This window comes from Panthera leo, chromosome A3, assembly GCF_018350215.1.
Source record: "Panthera leo isolate Ple1 chromosome A3, P.leo_Ple1_pat1.1, whole genome shotgun sequence".
Lineage (NCBI taxonomy): Eukaryota > Metazoa > Chordata > Mammalia > Carnivora > Felidae > Panthera > Panthera leo.
Genome location: NC_056681.1, coordinates 45,091,420 through 45,111,402, shown reverse-complemented (window position 1 = coordinate 45,111,402; position 19,983 = coordinate 45,091,420). Strand labels below are relative to the sequence as shown.

General features: G+C 49.7%; 2 protein-coding genes across 3 annotated transcripts in view; both read right to left on the bottom strand.

Annotated features, from left to right (window-relative positions):
* Positions 1-9,185: 9,185 nt before the first annotated feature.
* INSM1 (INSM transcriptional repressor 1) lies at positions 9,186-10,881 on the bottom strand. The gene has a single exon (XM_042930173.1). It carries the CDS (start codon positions 10,879-10,881, stop codon positions 9,355-9,357), a length of 1,527 nt encoding a protein of 508 aa, XP_042786107.1. The 3' UTR covers positions 9,186-9,354.
* A 7,443-nt stretch (positions 10,882-18,324) lies between these two features.
* The window catches only part of CFAP61 (cilia and flagella associated protein 61), a 280,149-nt gene continuing 278,490 nt past the window's right edge, over positions 18,325-19,983 (bottom strand). For both annotated transcript variants that reach the window (XM_042931738.1, XM_042931739.1), the window contains one exon: positions 18,325-18,760. In XM_042931738.1, coding sequence (XP_042787672.1) covers positions 18,560-18,760 — 201 coding nt within the window. In that variant the 3' untranslated portion in view covers positions 18,325-18,559. The remainder of the gene's footprint in view (positions 18,761-19,983) is intronic.

The window sequence follows — 19,983 nt, the reverse complement described above, 5'->3', positions numbered from 1 at the left end:
GAAGATTGTATGTCACTATCCATTTGAATTCTCACTTCAAGGTTTGGCACATTTGCTCCCTTCAAGGTTTATCTCTGTGAGCCAGTTTCCTCCTTGCTCTCACCTGAATGTCACCACTTACTAGTCATATTACCTCTTAAAACCTTCCATGTCCCCATCTGTTACATGGGGCTAACCAATACAACCTCACAGAGTAATCATGAGAAATTAATGAGTATTTCATGTTAAGGTCATAGACCAGGTGAGTAATTAGGGCTCAAAGAATTTTAGCTATTACTGTTACAAATCCACCATTAATTGGGGGTAGTAGTCTCTGGTTAAGACTTCAAGCCATCAACTCTTCCCAGGCCACACTTATTGCCAGTGTCAACAAGTGGGAATACCATACATGACCAAGACCTCACACTTTGAATCACTCACCTTAGACAGCAATGTACACACAGACCTGCTGGGGATCTTATGAAAGTGCAGATTCTGATCTGGCAGGTCTGGGGAAGGGCCTGCACTTCCACCCTTCTAACCCAGCTCTCAGTTGGTGCCAATGCTATAGGTTCACGGTCCACACTTTGAGTAACCAGCATCCCAAAAACACATACTAGGAATGTTCTCCACTGTAGCTGCCACAGTTGATACGCCTGTGAAGCTGGATCAGAAAATTGCTTTAGAAAAAGTTTCAAGTAGAGGTTGGGAACTTCTAATCAGAGCTGCCTCTCCACTGTTGGACGTTGATCTCAATGCCCCAAATGCTCATGTATTTGCAAAATTAAATGAGGCCAGCAGTTATCATGAAGGTGCTTGCTGTTTTCCAATTAATATTATTTTAAAACTGACAAATGCCAAATTAAAGTTATCTTCTGGCTTTCACAAAATTGCTAAATCAATGACTAACAAAACCCTTGAAATGTCAGGTTGAACCATACAAAATTTTTGATATAAAACTTTTTATTTTTAGTTTCTATTTTTACTTATTATTTATTATGATTCAGCCTAAGAGTTGTCATTTCACTCAATAAATTCAGCCATTATTGCAGTGAGGAAACAACTTGCATACCAGGAGATGATGTTCCTCTTCTGTGTACATTTCAGTGAATGACATAACAGGTGAGAAATTGTACGTATTGCCTGAGAGCCACTCCAGTTGATGCGACAAACATACAAAGTATTTTTTTTAATGTTTATTTATTTTTGAGAATGAGAGAGAGAGCACAAGCAGAGGAGGGGCATAGAGAGGTAGACAAAGAAACCATAGCAGGCTCCAGGTTCCAAGCTGTCAGCACAGAGCCCAACACGGGGCTCAAACTCACGAACCATGAGATCATGACCTGGGCCGTACTTGGACACTTAACAGACTGAGCCACCCAGGAGCCCCAAACATGCACAGTATTAAGAAAACTGTCTTGGAAGCAGCTTCCTACTTATTTAACTTTCTCAATTAAACACTCAGGGTTTTTTAAGTGGTGCCATAGACAACAGTACACAAACGGTGTGGCCATGCTCCAATAAAACTGTATTTACAAAAATAGGCTCATGGCCAGATTTGGCCACCTGACTCCCTGGTTTGTTGACCCCTGGGTTAGCCTCTTAAGTTATAATGGTAGAAATTGTGAAATACCACAGTGGCAATAATTCTGGAATCTCAGTACAACCTTAGAAGGTATAAGATCACAGTTGCTGCAACAAACAAGTCAAGGTAACTATAATAATATTTATTCAATTTTTTTTTAGTTCTCTTGGAACTGACTGAAGAAATTTTGAAAATGCAAAGGGGAAAATCATGATTTTCTCTGTGGCTAATATAGCAAAAAATTTTCTGATACAAGTCTGAAATCTTTTTTTTTTTATGTTTATTTTTGAGAGACACAGAGAGAGAGAGTAGGGCAGGGACAGGGGGAGGGAGGACAGAGGATCTGAAGAGGGCTCCATGCTGATAGCAGAGAGCCTGATGTGGGGCTCAAACTCACAAACTGTGAGATCATGATCTGAGCCAAAGTCGAACACTCAACTGACTGAGCCCCCCAGGTGCCCCCAAATATGAAATTTCACTTAGGTAAATGTTTCACTAAAATGATTTAAAACTATAATTGGTGTTTGGTGAATTATCAAGATAATTCGTGCGGAAACCCTCAAGAAGATATCAAGGATAACAACACTGCTCAAAAGAAGCAATAAGGGTCTTTTATTAAAGAGAGGAGTGAGAAAAGAGCGTATTCCTTTATGTTTGTAACACATGTGGTGAGATCTAACATGACTCGGTTTGGATTTGGACACACAGAGCCTGCACTTTGGTTCATTGCCTTGTGTCCCTGACAGTTCATTTTTATGTACACTGTACCTGTCAGTTTCTGCCCATCTCCCAATAATAACCTCTTTGTAGCTGCATTCTGGAATGATCAAGGTTCATTTTACATAGGAAAGTGGGACACATTGCAGTAGGAAAGAATGACAATCAATTGGTGTAACAAGCTTTTTTTTTTTTTTAATGCTTATTTATTTTTGAGAAACAGAGAAAGCGAAGGGGAGGGGCAGAGAGAGAAAGGGCAGAAGATCCGAAGCAGGCTCTGCGCTGACAGCAGAGAGCCCAATACAGGGCTCAAACTGATGCTTAACCAACTGAGCCACTCAAACGCCCCTGGTGTGACAAGCTTTACAAAAATTTTTCAATGTTTATTTATTTTTGAGAGAGACAGAGAGAGAGAGAGCATGATGGGGAAGGGCAGAGAGAGAGAAAGAGAGACACAGAATCTGAAGCAGGCTTCAGGCTCTGAGCTGTCAGCACAGAGCCCGACGTGGGGCTCCAACCCATGAACCGCAAGACCGTGAGCCAAGCCGAAGTCAGACGCTCAACTGACTGAGCCACCCAGGCACCTGGTGTGACAAGCTTTTAAATGGCAATATTAGACATGTGGGTTTCAGCTAAGATCCACACCCCTTTCTGTTCTTTGAGCTTGGAGGAAATTTTACGCTAATTTTTTTTCCTCCTGTAAAAAGAGCCTTCTCTGAAACCCTTCCATGCATTAACACCTCCTCTGCTTCCTATCAGATTCAGCAGACAATAGCCTCTTGGCTCAGTCTGTCCATCCTGTCACCATCAGGTGTGACACCTGACTGTAGCGTTTGAGAAGGGGCATTGCATCAAGGCCCTGGTCCTGGACAACAGAGATGAAGCAGATGTTGCATTCGAATAAAAGGGCCTTTATTTTGATGAGTGGAATAGGAGAATAACGCATTCAGGTGGAAGTTTCTGCCATTCTTGTTTCCCGCTGTGTGATGCTTTTTCTACTGGCTCAAACTGAGTGGCAGGAACAGTGAACACCTGAGTTCTGATGAAGGGAGGCAGCACTGTAAACTGGGAGTGCAAACCATGGGGACCAGCTTCTAATAGATGTTGGGGACGCTGCACAGCGTGAATCTGACATGCTCGAATTATTGGCTCCCAATAATCACACCTTTGAATGTGCTCTGACTGGCAGTAAATTTCCTATAGGTTTCATTTCAATACAGTAAGCATCCTAAGATCGCTTTGTCTCAGTAGTACAGGCTCATGCAATGAGCTAAAGAAAAGCATCATCAGTATTGATGCTTTGTGTAGAAATGCCACCAGGAAATCCACACAGTATAGAAATCTTCAAATAAGACAAACATGAGCACGTTTACCCCTCAACCCATCTGCTCACCATATATATTGCCAGAGGGATCATCACATCTTGAACATTTCACTTTCCAGATGCAACAGACCAAGCCCACAATAAAAATATGTGTTAGACAAATGATGACAGTTAAGGGATGAAGGGGTGTGTGTTGGGTTGGTGAAAATATGTTAACTGACTTCAAGTCATATGCTCAAATACGTTCTATGATTTTGAGAAGCATATCAGTCCACAGTGATGACCAAAAAAAAAAAAAAAAAAAAAAAAAAAGGTTGTGGATAGTAAATTTGTAAGCCAAGTTGTTTCTCTCACTGGCAGTGAGAAGTCAGTTTTCTTTGCCACGGAGGTCCCTCAGAGGTGTCTTGCTGGTGACGCCTCTCGCTGGTCTCTGTCACTTTCCGGGATTGAATCTGGCATGTAGTACTTTCCCCGCTGCAGCTCCTCATAAGGAGTCTCCAAAGAAACAGGATTCATTTTTCCTGCAGAAAATCCTCTTGACTGGGAAATTGCCTTGGTGACATCAAAACATGTAGCTGGTTGTTTGCACAAGACAAGATGTTGATGAATCGGTTGGAAATTATTTATGTTTCCTTAGCAACCTCAGTAGGAAGCAGGAGTTCTGTAGTTCTCCTGGTGAAAAAAAGATTTCTCTGTTTGTGGAAATCACTGGGCAGGTAGGCGCTGTCTTCTCTCATCCTTTCTTCCTGTGGACTCCACATACTTGACCTCACTTGGCTGACCAAGGTGCCAGGTCAGCAGAGGCATCTCCAGGACCTTGAACAATCCCTTAGAGGATGGCCTTCCTACTCTGGGTGTTTGGGAATAGTTCTTTCCCCCAGAGCCACTGGATGGGGATAATTGTGGGCCTGGGACCGGATTTCACTTCTGAACTTTCCTCTGTGGTGCTGATGCACGTGCCTGTTAGAGATGGTGGCCATATTGCAATCCAGGAGTAATGAGTATACCAGGCTTTCCCTATGAGTATTGGTCACTTAATGCTACAGATTGGTAATAAAGAAACAATTTTTCTTTCAATATATAAGATCTATATAACTCGAAGATGCTTTTAGAGGCTTTCTCAGCCAAGCGGGATTTTCAGGCGATTACCTTCAAGTTATATTGCCAAAGTATTAATCAAATATTTCCATAATTTAGGATTAGAATCCTAAGTGTCTTTAGACTTCTGTGTTGTGCTCCATGATTTGGTACCACTTTGGTAATCAGAGGGGATCAAGACCCTTGCATGTTCTTTAGTCCACTCTCTCACATTGGTATGCTTTGCCACCTGGAGGGGGGGAGGGGGGCAGGGTTCTCTCTACAACTCAGTTTCACCTTGATCTTCTCCCAACCTCACAAATCATGCCTTTAACCACCAGACCTTACAGGCCTCTCTAGTTTAACCTGGCCCTGGGATAAGCTAACTGGGTGACACCACGCACTGTATGTATATATGTCATTATAAATGACCCCACGCGCTAGGGTCTATTTGCCAGAAACTTTCTCCACAAGACCAAAATGTCCCTTCCGTGAGAAGACAACAAGTTTTAATCAAAGCCTGCCTTCCACAGACCAGTGGATTCATAACATCCTCAACACCAGAGAACATGCTCTGAGATATAGGTTTTCTCCTGCCTAAACTGAGGACACCTGCTCCCTTTGGGGTTCTTGCTGCCTTTCAGTTCACAGTCTCGGGAACCCTCCTCAGATGTCTCACTGTACCTTGCAGAGCCCCACTCTCTCTGGTTCACAGATGAGGAGACAGAGGCCTGCAGCAAGCCAAGGGATCAGTAGAGCCAAGGAGCTTGCCTGAGGTGCATTCTAGACCCTTTCTCTTTAGCAAGACATTTGGTGGGTGAAGAATACCATGATGTGCTTTGTTCACTAGGACTCTGGAGAATTTCTGCTTCGTTTTGTTCGAAGACATTGTGGAGGCTGTGGAACGAAGTCCAGGGGTCGGGGACAGAGGGGCAGCTGGTGGAAAGAGATGGCAGGTCCACTCGGGTGCCTGCAGCAGAGCAATGGGGGCCAGTGGGAAACAGTGCGCCCTTGTGGTCAGCAGCATCTGGCACAGATGGGCTGGGCAACCTGGAGACTGGCATTGCCCTGCCCAATCTTGTGCGCCCTCGTCTCTGCCCGGGGGCCCTCACATACTCCCACGTGCCCTGGAGCAGCTAGAGTCCTGCCGGGCTCCAGGCTTCAGTTCTGCTCTGCTCCCTGACTGCTCATCGTGGGCAATTGTGGGGCCTCTGGCTTCACTGCTGGCACTCGCAAGTTACACTGGAGTGCTGTGTGACTGGGGGACTCCTCCGCTGGGCCCTGGTTCTGGCTGAGGGCGGAGCATGTGCTTCCACAGCGCAGGCCTTTGAGAAGCCAGGGCTCCTGTCAGACCCGGACTTCTCCAGGCCTCCAGGGAGTCAAGAGGACGTGATCAACTCTGGAGAAAGGGGCAAAGCTGCCGGTTCGCTTCGGAACCAGGCAGCTCAGAGCAGCCTTTGACTTTTATTATATCACCCTCGTGTAGGAGGAGAAAAAGTGTGGACACCACAGGCAAAAATTAAGTCCCTTCCTTTATTTAGCCCCTTCTTTTAGCTCCTCCCTCTTTGGTCCTGTCCCATTCCCTAACCCACCAGCCCCTCCCAGCAACAATCCCTTGCGGCAGTGGGCGTGGCTGTGCCAGTGGGTTCCAGGGAAGGTTGTCCAAGCTTGGAGTGACCTCAGAGACACAGGATGTTCTCAGCATCCTTTGCATATTTATAAAGAAGGTGAGCACGTCTCCACTTGGTATTCTAAAACGGGAGCCCTTGTGAACTTATTATCCAGGAAGGGATGAAAAAGAGAGAGATGGAGAGAGAATCTGATTTCCTTTCTGTGGAATATCTTGTTGACCCATAGAAGGTAACTTCGAAATAAATAGACAAAACTTGTCTAATTCTTGGACACCATTCCGTTACTTCAGTGGGGTCAAATTTGTATGCAATTTCACTGAACATCTCACACAAATGAAATTCTGGTCTCTAAGTTTAGAAAAGGTATTATTTGGTCATTGGGAATACATTTCCACCGGCTATGAAAGAGCACATTTGCAAACAACCAAATTTTCTTTACCCTCATAAAAGTGGATCTTAGAAATTATGCTTTATGATTATGGACATGAAAACCAGTGGGCCAAACACAGACGACAAGATGTCATTCCTGCAGCCAAGCCTCGACTTGTCATGTGTGGCCAACCATCAGGTTTTCCAGGAAACTTTTTATGGGCATAGAACATACCCTGACCCTCACTCAGTCTTTTCACGTATGGTGTAATTCGGGGAGGACATTTAAAAATTCTCATGTTAATGTTGCTCAGAGGAGACAGCCAACAGCCTGCAAATTGGAGTTTTCCTTTGTTTTATCCAGTTTCCAGGTTGTTATAACTACTGTTTTGTCCCTGTGCTTATACATTCTCCAAACTGATAAAGTACATAGGCATCACCAATAAAAGGCAAATGCGATCTGTCCAGGGAGCAACTTACCTGTAGTGGCTTCTCCTTCATTGCCATTCTGGGTCTGTTGCAAGACCTTCACAAATGGAGGAATATTCAATGTTCCTGACAGCTCAGTCTTTCTAACCCCTCTCCCACACAAAACTGCAGGCTCAGAGTCTGAACAAACCGATCTCTCTCAGTTGTTCCTTCCAAGTTTCTCATGGACTGTCCTTCCCACCCCCATCCCACCTACATCCTTCAGACATGCAGCCCTTTACTGGGCAGATGTCTAAAATCTCTTTGATGGACAAACATTTGATTTAGAGGGCCTTAGGAAAAAAGTAGCAAAATATACCACAAAAGGAAATGCACACTTGTGATGTTTAGCACAGCTCTGCAATGGACTGTTTCAGAGAGGGAAACAACTCGAAATATTAACTGGTGGGCGTCAGAATTGTTCTTCAACGAGCTAAGTGACACATAACGGAAAACATTGTAATGACCTGTTATTAACGCTAATACCCTAAACAGATGGTGTTCCATTTTTCCCCCAAAAGCGGATTGCTCACCTGATTGAAAAATCATTTTTGAACCCTTACCCCAAACTGCATTAACTTCTGTTGTAGCCACGAGTGTTCTGGTTTGTTTCACTTACTGGGGAAATCTGACCATGAGACCACTACCCACCTTATTTATTTGAGGAATTACTGTTACACTGAGCCCCAAATGGTCAGGAAATGCAGGGTCTGTTAAGTTAAAGTGTGTCTCACACCCCCTTGATCAAAAGGATAGATTCTTGTGGGCACTTATGTAGATTTCTCTGGAAGAGTCTCCCAGGCCTTCATTCTAGCCCCATCTTCCACTACCTTTCCCAACACCCCTAGCAAGCCTTTGGCTCCAGTTCACCAGTTTTTGAGGCTACACCCTTGAGCTGCTAGAAGGGCAGGACCCAGAGGTTCAGGCTCAGCTCTAAAAACCCATGATCCTAGTGAAGGTGGCAGGATTTTTTTCCTTTAATAGAAAACAGACATTTAAGAAATCATTTTAAATCCTTAGTGAAGCCACGCGATGCAGAAATAAATCCATCTGACTTTGACTTTGAAAATATTTTTATTTGAATAGTAAATAGTTATACAGTTGAAACAGTTCTATTGAAGCTTTCTATAAATAGCTAACAATTAAGAAAATAATGTATGTAGAAAAAAGATTGCATTTAAAAGTAAGAGCTGTTGGTTGTACAGGGGCCTCACGGGCCCTCCAAGCAGAATAAAATGGTAGGTTGTAATTCGCTCAGATAGGTATAAAAGTTAAAACTTTTAACAGATCCCTTTAGAAAAAGGCTCTCTTCTAAAATGCACAGTGAAATGTCAAGAGTGGCAAGGGAGGGGGAAAAGCGTACCAAAAAAAAAAAAAAAAAAAAAAAAAGATCTGCAATCAAATAATAGCATAATCTTCATAATTAATATAAATAAATAAAGAATAAATAACAATTACTCATAAATCAACATATACATTTAGAGAGAACTTATATAGTCCTACCTCAACAAAGATGATAAAACCAAAGAGTCTTATGTGAAGTATTGAGGCAGTTTCTACAGCATTTTCTGAAAATTCCCTTCCCTCCCCCAAAACAATCCCAGACAACAGTTCAAGGCATTTGTGGCTATACTAAAGAAAACTCTTTTTTAAGCAATTTGATTTGTTCACATACAAAAAGGTAAAGCCAGACTCCAGCAGTTCACAAGCCATAATAAAGCTAATCGTGTGGGAAGTTCAATTTACAGCCTGTGAAATATAAAGGCATTTATTCCTCAAGATTCACCCAAAACAACCCGTACGCTACATACATAGAGAGCAGAGATTGGTAGGCGAGAGCAAACCGCATTTCTAGACCATGAACACAGCGAATACTAGCAAGAAAAACAGCTCTCCCCTCCAAGGGGAAGCTTCCAACCACGAGACAAACGCTTACAGCTTTTCTCTCTTGTAGAGAAAGAGATTGGCTCCTGTTGCGCCAAGGAGGGGAAGGGGACACAACGCAAGGGGGGGGGGGTCCGAAAGGAGTCACAACGAGAGGATTGGGGTTACCGTCACGCCACACCGAGAGAAGCGGAGACAACACTTTCACCGGGGGTGGGCGCCCCCGGAGCGGACGCGGGTTCAGGGCGCGCAGGGCGCGCTCTCCTCGTGGGTCTCCAAGAGAAGGCACAGTTCGGGGGGGCCGCGATGGAGGGCGCGCTCTAGCAGGCCGGACGCACGGGCACCTGCAGGAGGATCACCTGTCGGTTCTCGGACGGGTGGCACTTGTTGATGTGCCGCGTGAGACCAGGCGAGCTGTAGAAGGTGGCCGGGCAGTACTTGCAGGGGAACACCTGGGCGGCGTGCAGCAGGCGCAGGTGGCGCTCCTGGGCGCCCTTGCTGGGGAACGTCTCCCCGCACACTGGGCACAGGTGGCACTCGGAGGACGCACTCAGACCCAGCACTCCGGCCGCCTCGCCGTCGCCGGCCGCCTCCTGGGGCGCCTTCTCGTCGGGCCCAGGGTACAAGGCCAGTAGGTCCTCGGCCGGAGGCGCGGGCGGCGCGCCCTTGGCCTGCAACGCCTGGTGGTGCGCCAGCAGGTGCTTGCGCAGATAGGCCTGGCGGCGGAACTTCTTGGAGCAGTGGTGGCACTCGTAGAGCCCGTCCTCGGAGCCCGACTCGGACACGCCGCCGGGGCTCGGCGTGTCGCGGTCGCTGCCGCCGCCTGTCGCCTCCCGCGCCTCAGCCCTGGCAGTGGTTTCAGGCTCGGACGCGCGGGCGGCGGCGGGCGCAGGCCGCGGTTTGTGCCAGCGGCGGTGCGAGGCCAGGTTGGCGGGGCAGCTGAACACCTTGGCGCACTCGGGGCAGCGGTACTCCACGCGCACGATGCGCGAGCACTTGTGCTGCGCCAGCGCGAACGGGTCGGCGTACTCCTCCTTGCAAAGCTGGCAGATGAACTCGCCTAACGGCCGCGCCGCGCCCCCCGCCCGGCCCCGAGGCGCCTCCACCGGGCCCTCTTTGATCTTGAGCCCCAGCACAGGCGACGTGGTCACCTCGTCCTCGAAGTGCAGCTTACGGATGGCTTTGGGCTTCTTGGCGCCCGGGGCCTTGGCTACCTTGGCGGGCGGCTCGGCGGCGGCGGGGGGCGCAGGGCGCTTGCCCGGGGGCCGCAGGGAGGCGGCGGGGGGCAGCGGGGGGCCGGGCCCTGGGCCGCGGGCCGCCTCAGCGCCCGCGGAGAACGCCGTGCCCATCTTGAGCTCTGCGGGAGCGAAGAGCAGTGGGTCGCCGCCGCAGGTGCCGCCGCCGCCGCCGGTGCCATTCGCACCGCCGCCGCCGCCTCCGAGCAGAGCGGCGGGCGTAGGGAAGGATTCGGCCGAGACCGGCGACCCGAGGTTGAAACTGCGCTCGAAGTACTTGTGCTTCTCGTGCTCCCGGCTCACGGGCCGCGTGGGGCTGTAGAGCGGCGCCGGGTGCGCGGCCTCCGGGTTGCCGAAGTGCGCGGCCCGCGGGCCCGGCGGGGGCGGCGGCGGGCCCGGCGCGCAGGCGAGCGCGGCAGCGAGCGCCGCATGGGCGCGCTCGGCGGGCGGCAGCAACGGTCCCGGCCCCGGGCTCTGCGCTGGGGGCGACGCGCGGGCGCCCCCGCAGCCAGGCGAGAGCAGCAGCGCGCGGTCGCCGTCCTCGCCGCCGCGGACCCGGTAGGACACGGGCGTGGACTTCTTGCTGCGCTTCACCAGGAAGCCGCGGGGCATGTTGGCGCAGCGCAAGGGCAAGGCACTGACTCGGTCCCACCTCCGCGCTCGGCCCGGGCGGCCCTCAATGCCCCCGGCCCATGGCCCGGGAGCGGCGGCTACGGGACTCGCGTGGCGCCGGCGGCGGCTCGGCCCGGCTCTGCGCCCTGCACGCGCGTCCCTGTCCCCGGGCCCGGGAGCCGCTCCCTTTTAACGGGGGGAGGGGGCCATTGTTCTCGCCTCCCGCTTCCTCCGGAGCCAATCAGAGCGTCCGCACCTCCTCCGCCTGGTCGGGTGGGAGGGCTACGGGGCGGCAAAAAAGGGGCCGGGACTCGGGGGTCGCCCGTTAGGTGCGGCAGATGTACCTGAGGGCGCTGGGCCCCCGCGCGCGCCCCGCTGCCGCCCCGCCCGGCGCCGCCGCCCCGCCCGGCCCAGGCACACGCCCGGCCCCGCCTCCCTTCACGGTCTACTGCTCCTCTATGGGGAGGCGCACGTGCCTGGGCTTTGTGTCTCTCCTCCGGGGGGCGCGGAGCCGCCAAATGGGCCCGTCCATCAGCACGACAATGCACGCCCCCCTCCCGCGCGGGGATTACCCGCGGGTCGCGAGCAAAATAGCAACAAAGGAGAAGAATGGCCCCAAATATGTCAGGAGGGTTCAATCCGCGAGCCAGAGCGGAGGGGGAAGTTGTGCGCGCTGATTGGGTAGGGGCGGCGGTGGGCAGCAGCAGGCGCGGGGGAGATCTGAGTGTGGCTGCTGGGGCGGGAGAGGAGTCGGGGGAGGCGCAGGGACTCCGCCTGGTGTTTGGGAAATAATAAAAAAAATGAAAATAGTGGCAAAGCCCGGGCGTCCGAGAGGCTCGGACGGGTGGGCCTTGGGACCCAGGACCCAAGCGAAAATGGGACCCCGGAGTTGCAAACTTAGGTAGAGGTTCTGGTCTTATGGCTGCAGCCGAGGGCGGCGTTTGTATCCAAGGCCTCCGTGCGTCCGCGTGCGTGCGACTGGAAGGTTTTATCTCGACTTTTAGAAACAGTTGGCACCGCACTTCTTTAATCGCCAGCAGACGCGGCCCTGGGGCAGACGGGGGGCGGGGGGTCAAGTTGGGCTGGGTTCCAAAAGGTACTTGGATTTCTGAACTTTTTTTTTTTTTTTAAGTTCTCCGAGGCTCAAAGATTGGCATCCTTGGAGGAGCCCAGCCCAGGCCACTCTGAGCCGCCTCGAGGCGCGGGACTGGGTTGATTCGGAAGGAGTTGGCCAAAGGCCGAAACGCGCGGTCGGCCGCGTGCGCCCCACTGAAGTTGGTTTCCGCTCTTCTTGCGCCGCCTCATGCATTTTCATTCGGAGCGGGGCATTTTGTCTGCCGGCTGACATCAGATGCTAAATCAAGGGCTCCAATCAAGGCGCAGCGGAATAAAGGGGCCGCCTGTCTGGGCGCGGGGCCCCCCCGGAGCCGTGCCCCCTTCACCTTTGTGAAGGAAATTAACCTCCCGCTATTGAGCGCTGGTCGCGGCCAATCTGGACGCAAAAGAGACGCGTGCTGCCGACCGGGGGGAGGTGGGGGCAATCTGTCCTCAGAGGCAGGCTGCAGCCTCGGAGAGGACAAGCTGCCTCCCCCCTTGCCACCAAGAAGAGACAACAGCGAAGATCCACACACTCACAACCCCCTGCCCACCACCCCCGCCGCCCTGTTTGGACCCAGACCGGGCCCTTTGCCTTCATCCTCTTCCCTGCCCAGCCCCGAGGAAACACAAAAGACATAATCTCCGGGGAACCGGGGCAGAACCTCAAGAGTGCGTAGTGGGCCTGATCACCCATCACTTAGGGAACAAATAGCAAAGCCACAGAAAATGTCATTATGTTGTGAGGAAAATGTCACTTTATTGAGAGAGAAGGACATGGACATTTTTTCTGGAAAGCTCTGTGCACCTAGATAGATTATACTGAGTTTTGCTTATGCTTAATGCCACTGAAGGTATTTAATTGTGTTTGGATTTTCCCTCTGAAAATACCCTAGGAGGGAAATTAAGAACACCCCTTCCTTCCTTCCTTCCTTCCTTCCTTCCTTCCTTCCTTCCTTCCTCTCCCTTTCTTTTCTTTCTTTCCACATGAGTAAGAAGTTGTAATGAGAACAATTGTTAGGCTTAGTTAATCAAAGGGTTAATCAAGTTGGTTAATCAAAAGGAACGATGTTTATGATTTTTTTCTTTGTGATTTAATTCAGACTAAAAACAGAAGAATACATATCATGCGATATGTTTTGAAAGCTCTCACCCTCGTTTTAAAATTGCTAACTGCGGTGAATGCTAGTCCTCAAAAAGTTAGGAATTCTAAAATGAGTTTATCTGAAATTTATAAATATGTTTCAATCTAAAAGTAACTGATGTTATTTCCTTGCTCTTTTGAGCGCTGATTAATACTGCTGATGAAATTAGAAGTAGGAGAGGGATTCCGGGACAGCTTTGGCCAATTTTATTTTCTAATCACGAATCCCATCTGGATTGTGGGATAACAGGGTGGGGTTCGGCCCACGGCCCGCAACTGACTGCGGGGTTATTTGGTCTTGCATGTGTAACACTGCTTTCATTCAACAGATAACAGGGAGAGTTAGTCACCTTGTGAGTCCTTTAAAAATAACAACACCCATAATTGTAAGGAGGGTGTGGGAGGGGGGACAAAAAACAACAACAACAACAAAACAAGACCCCTGCCTGAATGCAGCGAATTCAAAGGGGTTCTGAATTAAGTTAAGAGAATCTATTGAACACTACTGAGATTCAATGGCCCTTTTGCTTAATTTGTGGTTTTTAATCTTGCCAGCGAAAATGAAATCTGCTTTCAGACGAGTACGGTCAAAATAAATGGAAATTTGAAAGGTACTAGAATTAGAAACAAATTTCATAACTCGGCTAGAGAAGAATTAGGCTGAGCGCGCGCACGCACACACCAGCACCCTCCAAGTAGGTACAGTCTTGCACCTGGTCCTTAAGTTTCCGTTGTCTTCTGAGTGATCTCATTTCTCAAAATCTGCGCGCCTGCAGGGATGGGGACTTCGAGTCGAGACCATTTGTAGTCTTCTGGGAAGAGCAAAGCGCCACCACGCTACGCCCCGGCGGTCGGCCTTTACGCGCTGCGATTCCGAGAGGGCGCCGCGTGGAGTGGGGTCGGGGAAACACTGAGCACTGCTTTGCCTCCCTCCGGAGTTGCTTCACGGGCTTCGGCGAGCACAGGGATCTAAGGCAGGTCCCCGAGGCGTCTTTCCCAGGCCTCAGGCGGCTCCTCCCCTTCCTGTGGGGTCGGTCGTGGGCAACACTTTGGAAAAAATCGGCAGCCACCTTGCTTCTCTTCCTTGCAGACCCCGTTGTGGGTTCTTCCTTTGGCTGCGGAGCTGGAGGCCGCAGGCGCTCTAATGTTTCTATGTTTTTAATTTTTTAATATTTTTGTCCTCCTGTCCCAGGTAGCCGTCGGGGAGCACGCCGGGGTTCACTGTGAACCTCAGATCGTGTCCAGCTCCGGGGAGTTTCTTGAAAGTGCGAAGCTTGGAAATAGGTACCAAAGAGGGTATTTCGGCCTAGGAATTGCCCCGGGGGGTGTCGAAGAGTCCAGACAGCCCCTGAGCTCCTGAGAGGCGAAGACAGGAGGGTCCGCAATCTCACCGCGCGGCGCGTTTAGAGACACTCGGAGGGGGTTGACAAGGCCCCCTAACACCCGCATCCCCACTCAGCCGTGGACCCCTCTCCTGGACTCACCCCCTGGGTGACCCCCACCTCCTGGAAGCCCCACCCCCAGGCCCTCCCAGTCCTAGAGCCGCTAGCCGGCAGGAACCGCGCGTTACCGCAGCCGAGCCCGCCGTCAGGTCTTGCAGGGGCCCGCGCCCCTGCGCGCGGGGCGAGCGCGGGGCCCGAGCCGGGGAGAGGCTTTGTGTTTGCAGGAATGAGGGGTTGTTGTGTCAGTCCCAGGGGCACGCGAGAGACACGCGCAGCCAGCCCGCCCGCCGCCCCGCCCGGCCCGGTCCGGCCTCCAGGCACCTTCCGGGCCCCCGCCCGCGGGCCGTTGCCTTTGTTCGGCACATTAGCATAAAGCTGCCTTGGATCTCTCGTTTAAATAATTCCACACAAAAGGAGAGTGCATGAAAGAGAGCGAACAAGGGAGAATCCGCGAGGCTGCGCCTTCCGCAGGGCGCGGGGAGGGACCGCGCTCAAGTATTTCCCTCCCCTCGAGTTTCGAGTGCCCCCGGCAATCTGCTGCGCACCCATTATTCGACCGGGGGCCGACGGGGTGGCTGGCCGCCTCTTTTATCCTCCCGAGTGTGCCGTCGGGGCCACTGCACGCTCCGTGAAGTGCCCTCGGGGCTGTTTGTTTTTGCCTTGGGTGGGACCCTGGGAGGAGAGGGAGGCAGGAAGCTCCCCGGCCCCGCGACTCGAAGGGTGGTGTTGGCAAAAGCTGGCAAAGGCGAAGCCAGAAAATGTGGGAAAGCCTTAAGTAGAGAATTCTGCCCGTTAGGACTGGCATGACACTGAAGGCACCGGGATCCCAATTGGACGTGGGGAGCACGAGGGAACTGCTTGCACCTGTGAAGCGGCGACCCCGCTCCCCGTGCGCCGCGGTCTCAGAAGTGGCAGCGACACGACCCCAGCAAAAACTGACCGAAAAGGCCACCGGACTCCCATTCTCCTCCTCGGTGCCCGCCCGATTGGAGACCAAGAGGTGGCCAGGCCCCTGGGGGCCAGAAGGGGCGCACACTTCGCCTTGGCCTCAGTGCCCCCTTTCTTGTGGCTGCTTTGGGGTTTGGGTGTAAGTGTTCATTCCCTATGCCCACTATTCCTCCCCTCCCCGCCTCTCGTTCCCTGTGACCTCTGGCCTCCCTGTTCCTCTGTCCCACCCCAGTCTCTCCTGTCCCCCCTTTCCTCCCTCCCCTTGTCTCTTTCCCCATCCCTCCCTCCTGTCTCACCTCAGCTCTCACCGCATCCCCCCAGGTCTCCCACCTCCCCACTCTCAGTCTCAGACTCTCTTTCCCTTAGACTATCTCCTTCTTTCTCCCTTGCTCTCTCTCTGCGGCTCTTACCCGTCCTCCCCTTCTCTCTCTCTCTCTCTCTCTCTCCCTCCACTTCTCCCCTCCCATCGTCCCGACCGTCCCTCTTCTCCCCGGCTCTCCTCTCCCCTTCTCTTTTCCCTCCCCTCTCCGCCCCCCCCCCCCCCCACTTTTCTTCCCCTCTGGCTCTTCCCCCTCCCCGCAGGCCAACGTGTGTTATTTTATTTGTCTAGAGAGAGCCTATTTGTTCAGTGATGTGTGGCCTCCTGGCCGCCAGCTTTAATGGGGAATGCGGAGGCTTGGTTTCTGTGAGCATTAGCATACAGCTGCCTGCTCGCTGCCCCGGCCCCTGCGCTCGCCCGCCGCATCCCAGCCTTATCATCACCTCTTCTCTCAACCAGAAAACAATCAACAGCTCCTCACACGCGGCCACTATCGAGCCCCTCTCCCTGCTTCTTGGCTCACACTCCCTCACCCGGTGCAGCGCGCTCGCGTGCTCGCTCTCCCTCTCTCTCTCTCTCTCTCTCACACACACAGACTCTCTTCTAAGGGTAAATATTGACTGGCTGGCTTTACATTTTCTCCTCCTTGCAGTGCTCCCTTCCCCCTATCACCTCTTTTTTTTTTCTTTGGCCTTCCTGTGATATTTTGCTTATAAGGAGCCATTTTCAGAGGGGGGGTGAGCACACTCGTTATAAACCCACATACAATCATTAGAGGCATCTGCGAAGCATGGTCATCGCATGTGATTTGCGGGAATAAAACTTGGGGAAATTCGGTGTTTTCTTGTCACTATTCTTTGTTCAAAACTATAGAATTTCAAGATGAGCCTTACAGCCCAAGACATCCCAACAAATGTTGTAATACGTTAAGGAATTCACGCATTCACCTGTCTCTACAGGATCTATGCTCTTCAGACAGAAGTCCAAATATTGTTCTTTCTGAACCCCCCCCCTTTTTTTTGCCAGGCCTTACCATCGGTGAGGAGTAAATATCGTTCTTCTCCCGAAGCCCTTAATACAGCCAATTTCAATCAGTGACTCTTGGATTCTTCCCTTGTCTTACTAACGTTGTCGGTCGGTGGTAAAATGCTGAAGTCAGCACATATATGCCAAAGTTCCTGCCTAGACTCAGGAAATTACTCACTTTGTGAATACGGGACCATGGTGAGAATGACTTCATCATACATTTTGTAGACTAAAACCCATTCTGGACATTTGCAAAGGAAAACTTACTACCACATATATCCATCATTCAACATCAAGGTTGGCAGTTGTCATTTGGGGTCACATTTATGTGACTAGAAGCCTTTTAATTATAATACTGGGTCTCAAATTCTAACTGTTGATCCTTTGAGGTTTTTCTGTTCATCTCCATCCAAGGGTCCCAGGGCCTGTCACACAAACCCACTCCATTTGCTGATGAATTTGACCTAGGACCTCTCAGGGGAAGGAGGCCAGAAGGGGTGGCAAGCTGACCTATTTGCCAGCCCCTGAAATACGGTTCCCCATGTGTCGGTTTGCAGTTTTAAGAGTGAACTGGTAGGGATTGTTCTTCATTCCAGTCACATAGTTTCTAGCATATGGCCGAAGCTGGGCCTCCCTCTAAATGACCCCTGCATTTGTGTAAAACATACGTGTGAAGGAATTAGTGGAGTTTATTGCTTGCTTTTGCCTGACTCAGAAAAATCAAGAATCTAGTGTTCTGGAACAGTTTTCTTTTTGAGAGATATCAGTTTGATAATGGGTACACAATTCTGTAATGCCAACCATGACTTTTCCTCCTGATAGCTGTGTGACCTTGGTGAGGGTGTCAACTTGTGCTAAATGTTAACATAAATTTTAAAAAATGAAAAACTGGAAATGTGTCCATGAAAAACAATTTTAAAGCCTGTTGATCAAAAATTCAGTCACGAATTGTGTCACACTATCTATTAAAAGAGATCCAAATAAATGAAAACTATTGTTGTTCCTGCATCCATATGTTTTCTAGTAGGCATGAAATTTGCTATATACATCTTATAGAGAGATTCGGACCCACATTACAGGTGACATGTACCAGAGGCCCTGGTGCAAAGCAACAGTGCTAAGGGGCAAAAGAAATGAACGAGACTGATTTCGCACTACTATTTTCTAATCTAAAACCTGCGTGTGAGCCTGTGTGTTGATCCTTGAATTTTTCTCACAATATTGAAGTAGAGAAATTTTGATAGCAGCTGCCTCATTTCAAAGTTCACATAAACTTGCCTGCGCGGTCAGTTCTTGTGATGTTGGATTATAGAGCTAATTTCTCACCATCAGTTTTGCCTATTTTCCATTCTGGGCACATGCTTTTCTTTTTTATTGCCCAGGAGTATTACTGGGTAAACAGGTGAAGAACTAACGGCAGCAGGTCATTTCAGGAAATATATCAGAATCACACCCAACATAAAGACAAGTTTAATACAGTATATCTCATTTTATTGCTGAAATGGATTATTCTGCCCTGGAACATGCCTGGTGTTCAAAAACTTCCAGAATAGAGACCCATGGCTGTGCGCCACCTACTGGAACCATAGAAAACTACAGGCATAAGCTTGGTTGTCAAGCCAGGTTTCAGAGAGGTTTCCCATTTATACTCAGCACTTCCAGAAACTACATGTGTGAAAACAAAGTGGAGGGTATGGCCACGCACTAAATGATGCCTGGCCACGCATACATGGGCAGGTGGTAGTGATTATACTGCAGGTAGTCAAGGATGCTCTTCTCCACCAGCCCCTTGTAGATAGTTTCCTGGAAAACTCTTTTGAGGTATTTCCTGGGCTTCTCCTTCAGGTTAATTTCTTCATCTTCTATCTGATGGGCTAACTGTTCTATGGAAGGAAGGTCTTCCTCCTGGAAAATAGAGGAAGTGGCCAGATATGGAAATTACTTGGACAATAAGAGGGCAGTTTCACTAAAATGAAAAAGAGTGATCACCTTCTCAAGGGTGCTTGTTCTTGTCCCCTAACTTTTCAAAAATTATTTTTAATCATGGCAAAATATACATAAGATTTACTGTTTTAACCATTTAAAAATTTTAAAATATTTATTTATATTTGAGAGAGACAGAGAGACAGAGGGTGAATGGGAGAGGGACAGAGAGAGAGGGAGACACAGAATCTGAAGCAGGCTGCAGCCTCTGAGCTGTCAGCACAGAGCCTGACATGGGGCTAGAACTCACAAACTGTGAGATCATGACCTGAGCTGAAGTTGGCCGCTTAACCGACTGAACCACCCAGGTGCTCCTGTTTTAATGAGGACATCCACATTGTTGGGCAGCCATCCCCTATCCATGTTCAGGACTTTCTCATTCTCCCAAACTGAAACTCTGTATTCATTAAACACTAACTCCCCATTCTGCCTCCACCAGCCCCTGGAAGCCAACGTTCTACTTTCTATCTGTGACTCTGACTACTCTGGGTACTTCATGTAAGTGGGATCAAACATTATTTGTCTTCTTGAGGCTGGCTTACTTGACTTGGAATAATGTCCTCAAGATTCAGCAAGAATAGTAACTTTAAGTTCTTAATATTCAGATAAAAGTTATCTGCAGATCACACTTGTTTTAAAAATAAGGAAGTGATTAAGCATTTTTACATGAAAACTTCTAGATGGTTTACTTTACATGGTTACAGTCCTCTCTCAAGAAATAGGATTTTATAATATAAAAAGAGAGAGGGAGACAAACCATAAGAGACTCTTAAATACAGAGAACAAACTGGGGGTTGCTGGAGGGGTGGTGGGTGTGGGGATGGGCTAAACGGGTGATGGGCATTAAGGAGGGCACTTGTTGGGATGAGCACTGGGTGTTATATATGTATATATGTAAATTCAAATTTTGTTGACATCTTTAAAGATAAGGCTCAGAGAGAATAAAGTTATTTAATGTTGATAATCACATGCCGTGCATATCTAAAATATAATAGGGAATTTTCCAACATTTTATTATAAAAATACTCAAACATAGAGGCAAGTTGGCTGAATTGTACATTTAGCACCAGCACACACACATGGCTAGATTCTACGGTTGAGGTTTACCCTATTTGCTCCATCACGTATCTGCCCATCGATAGGAA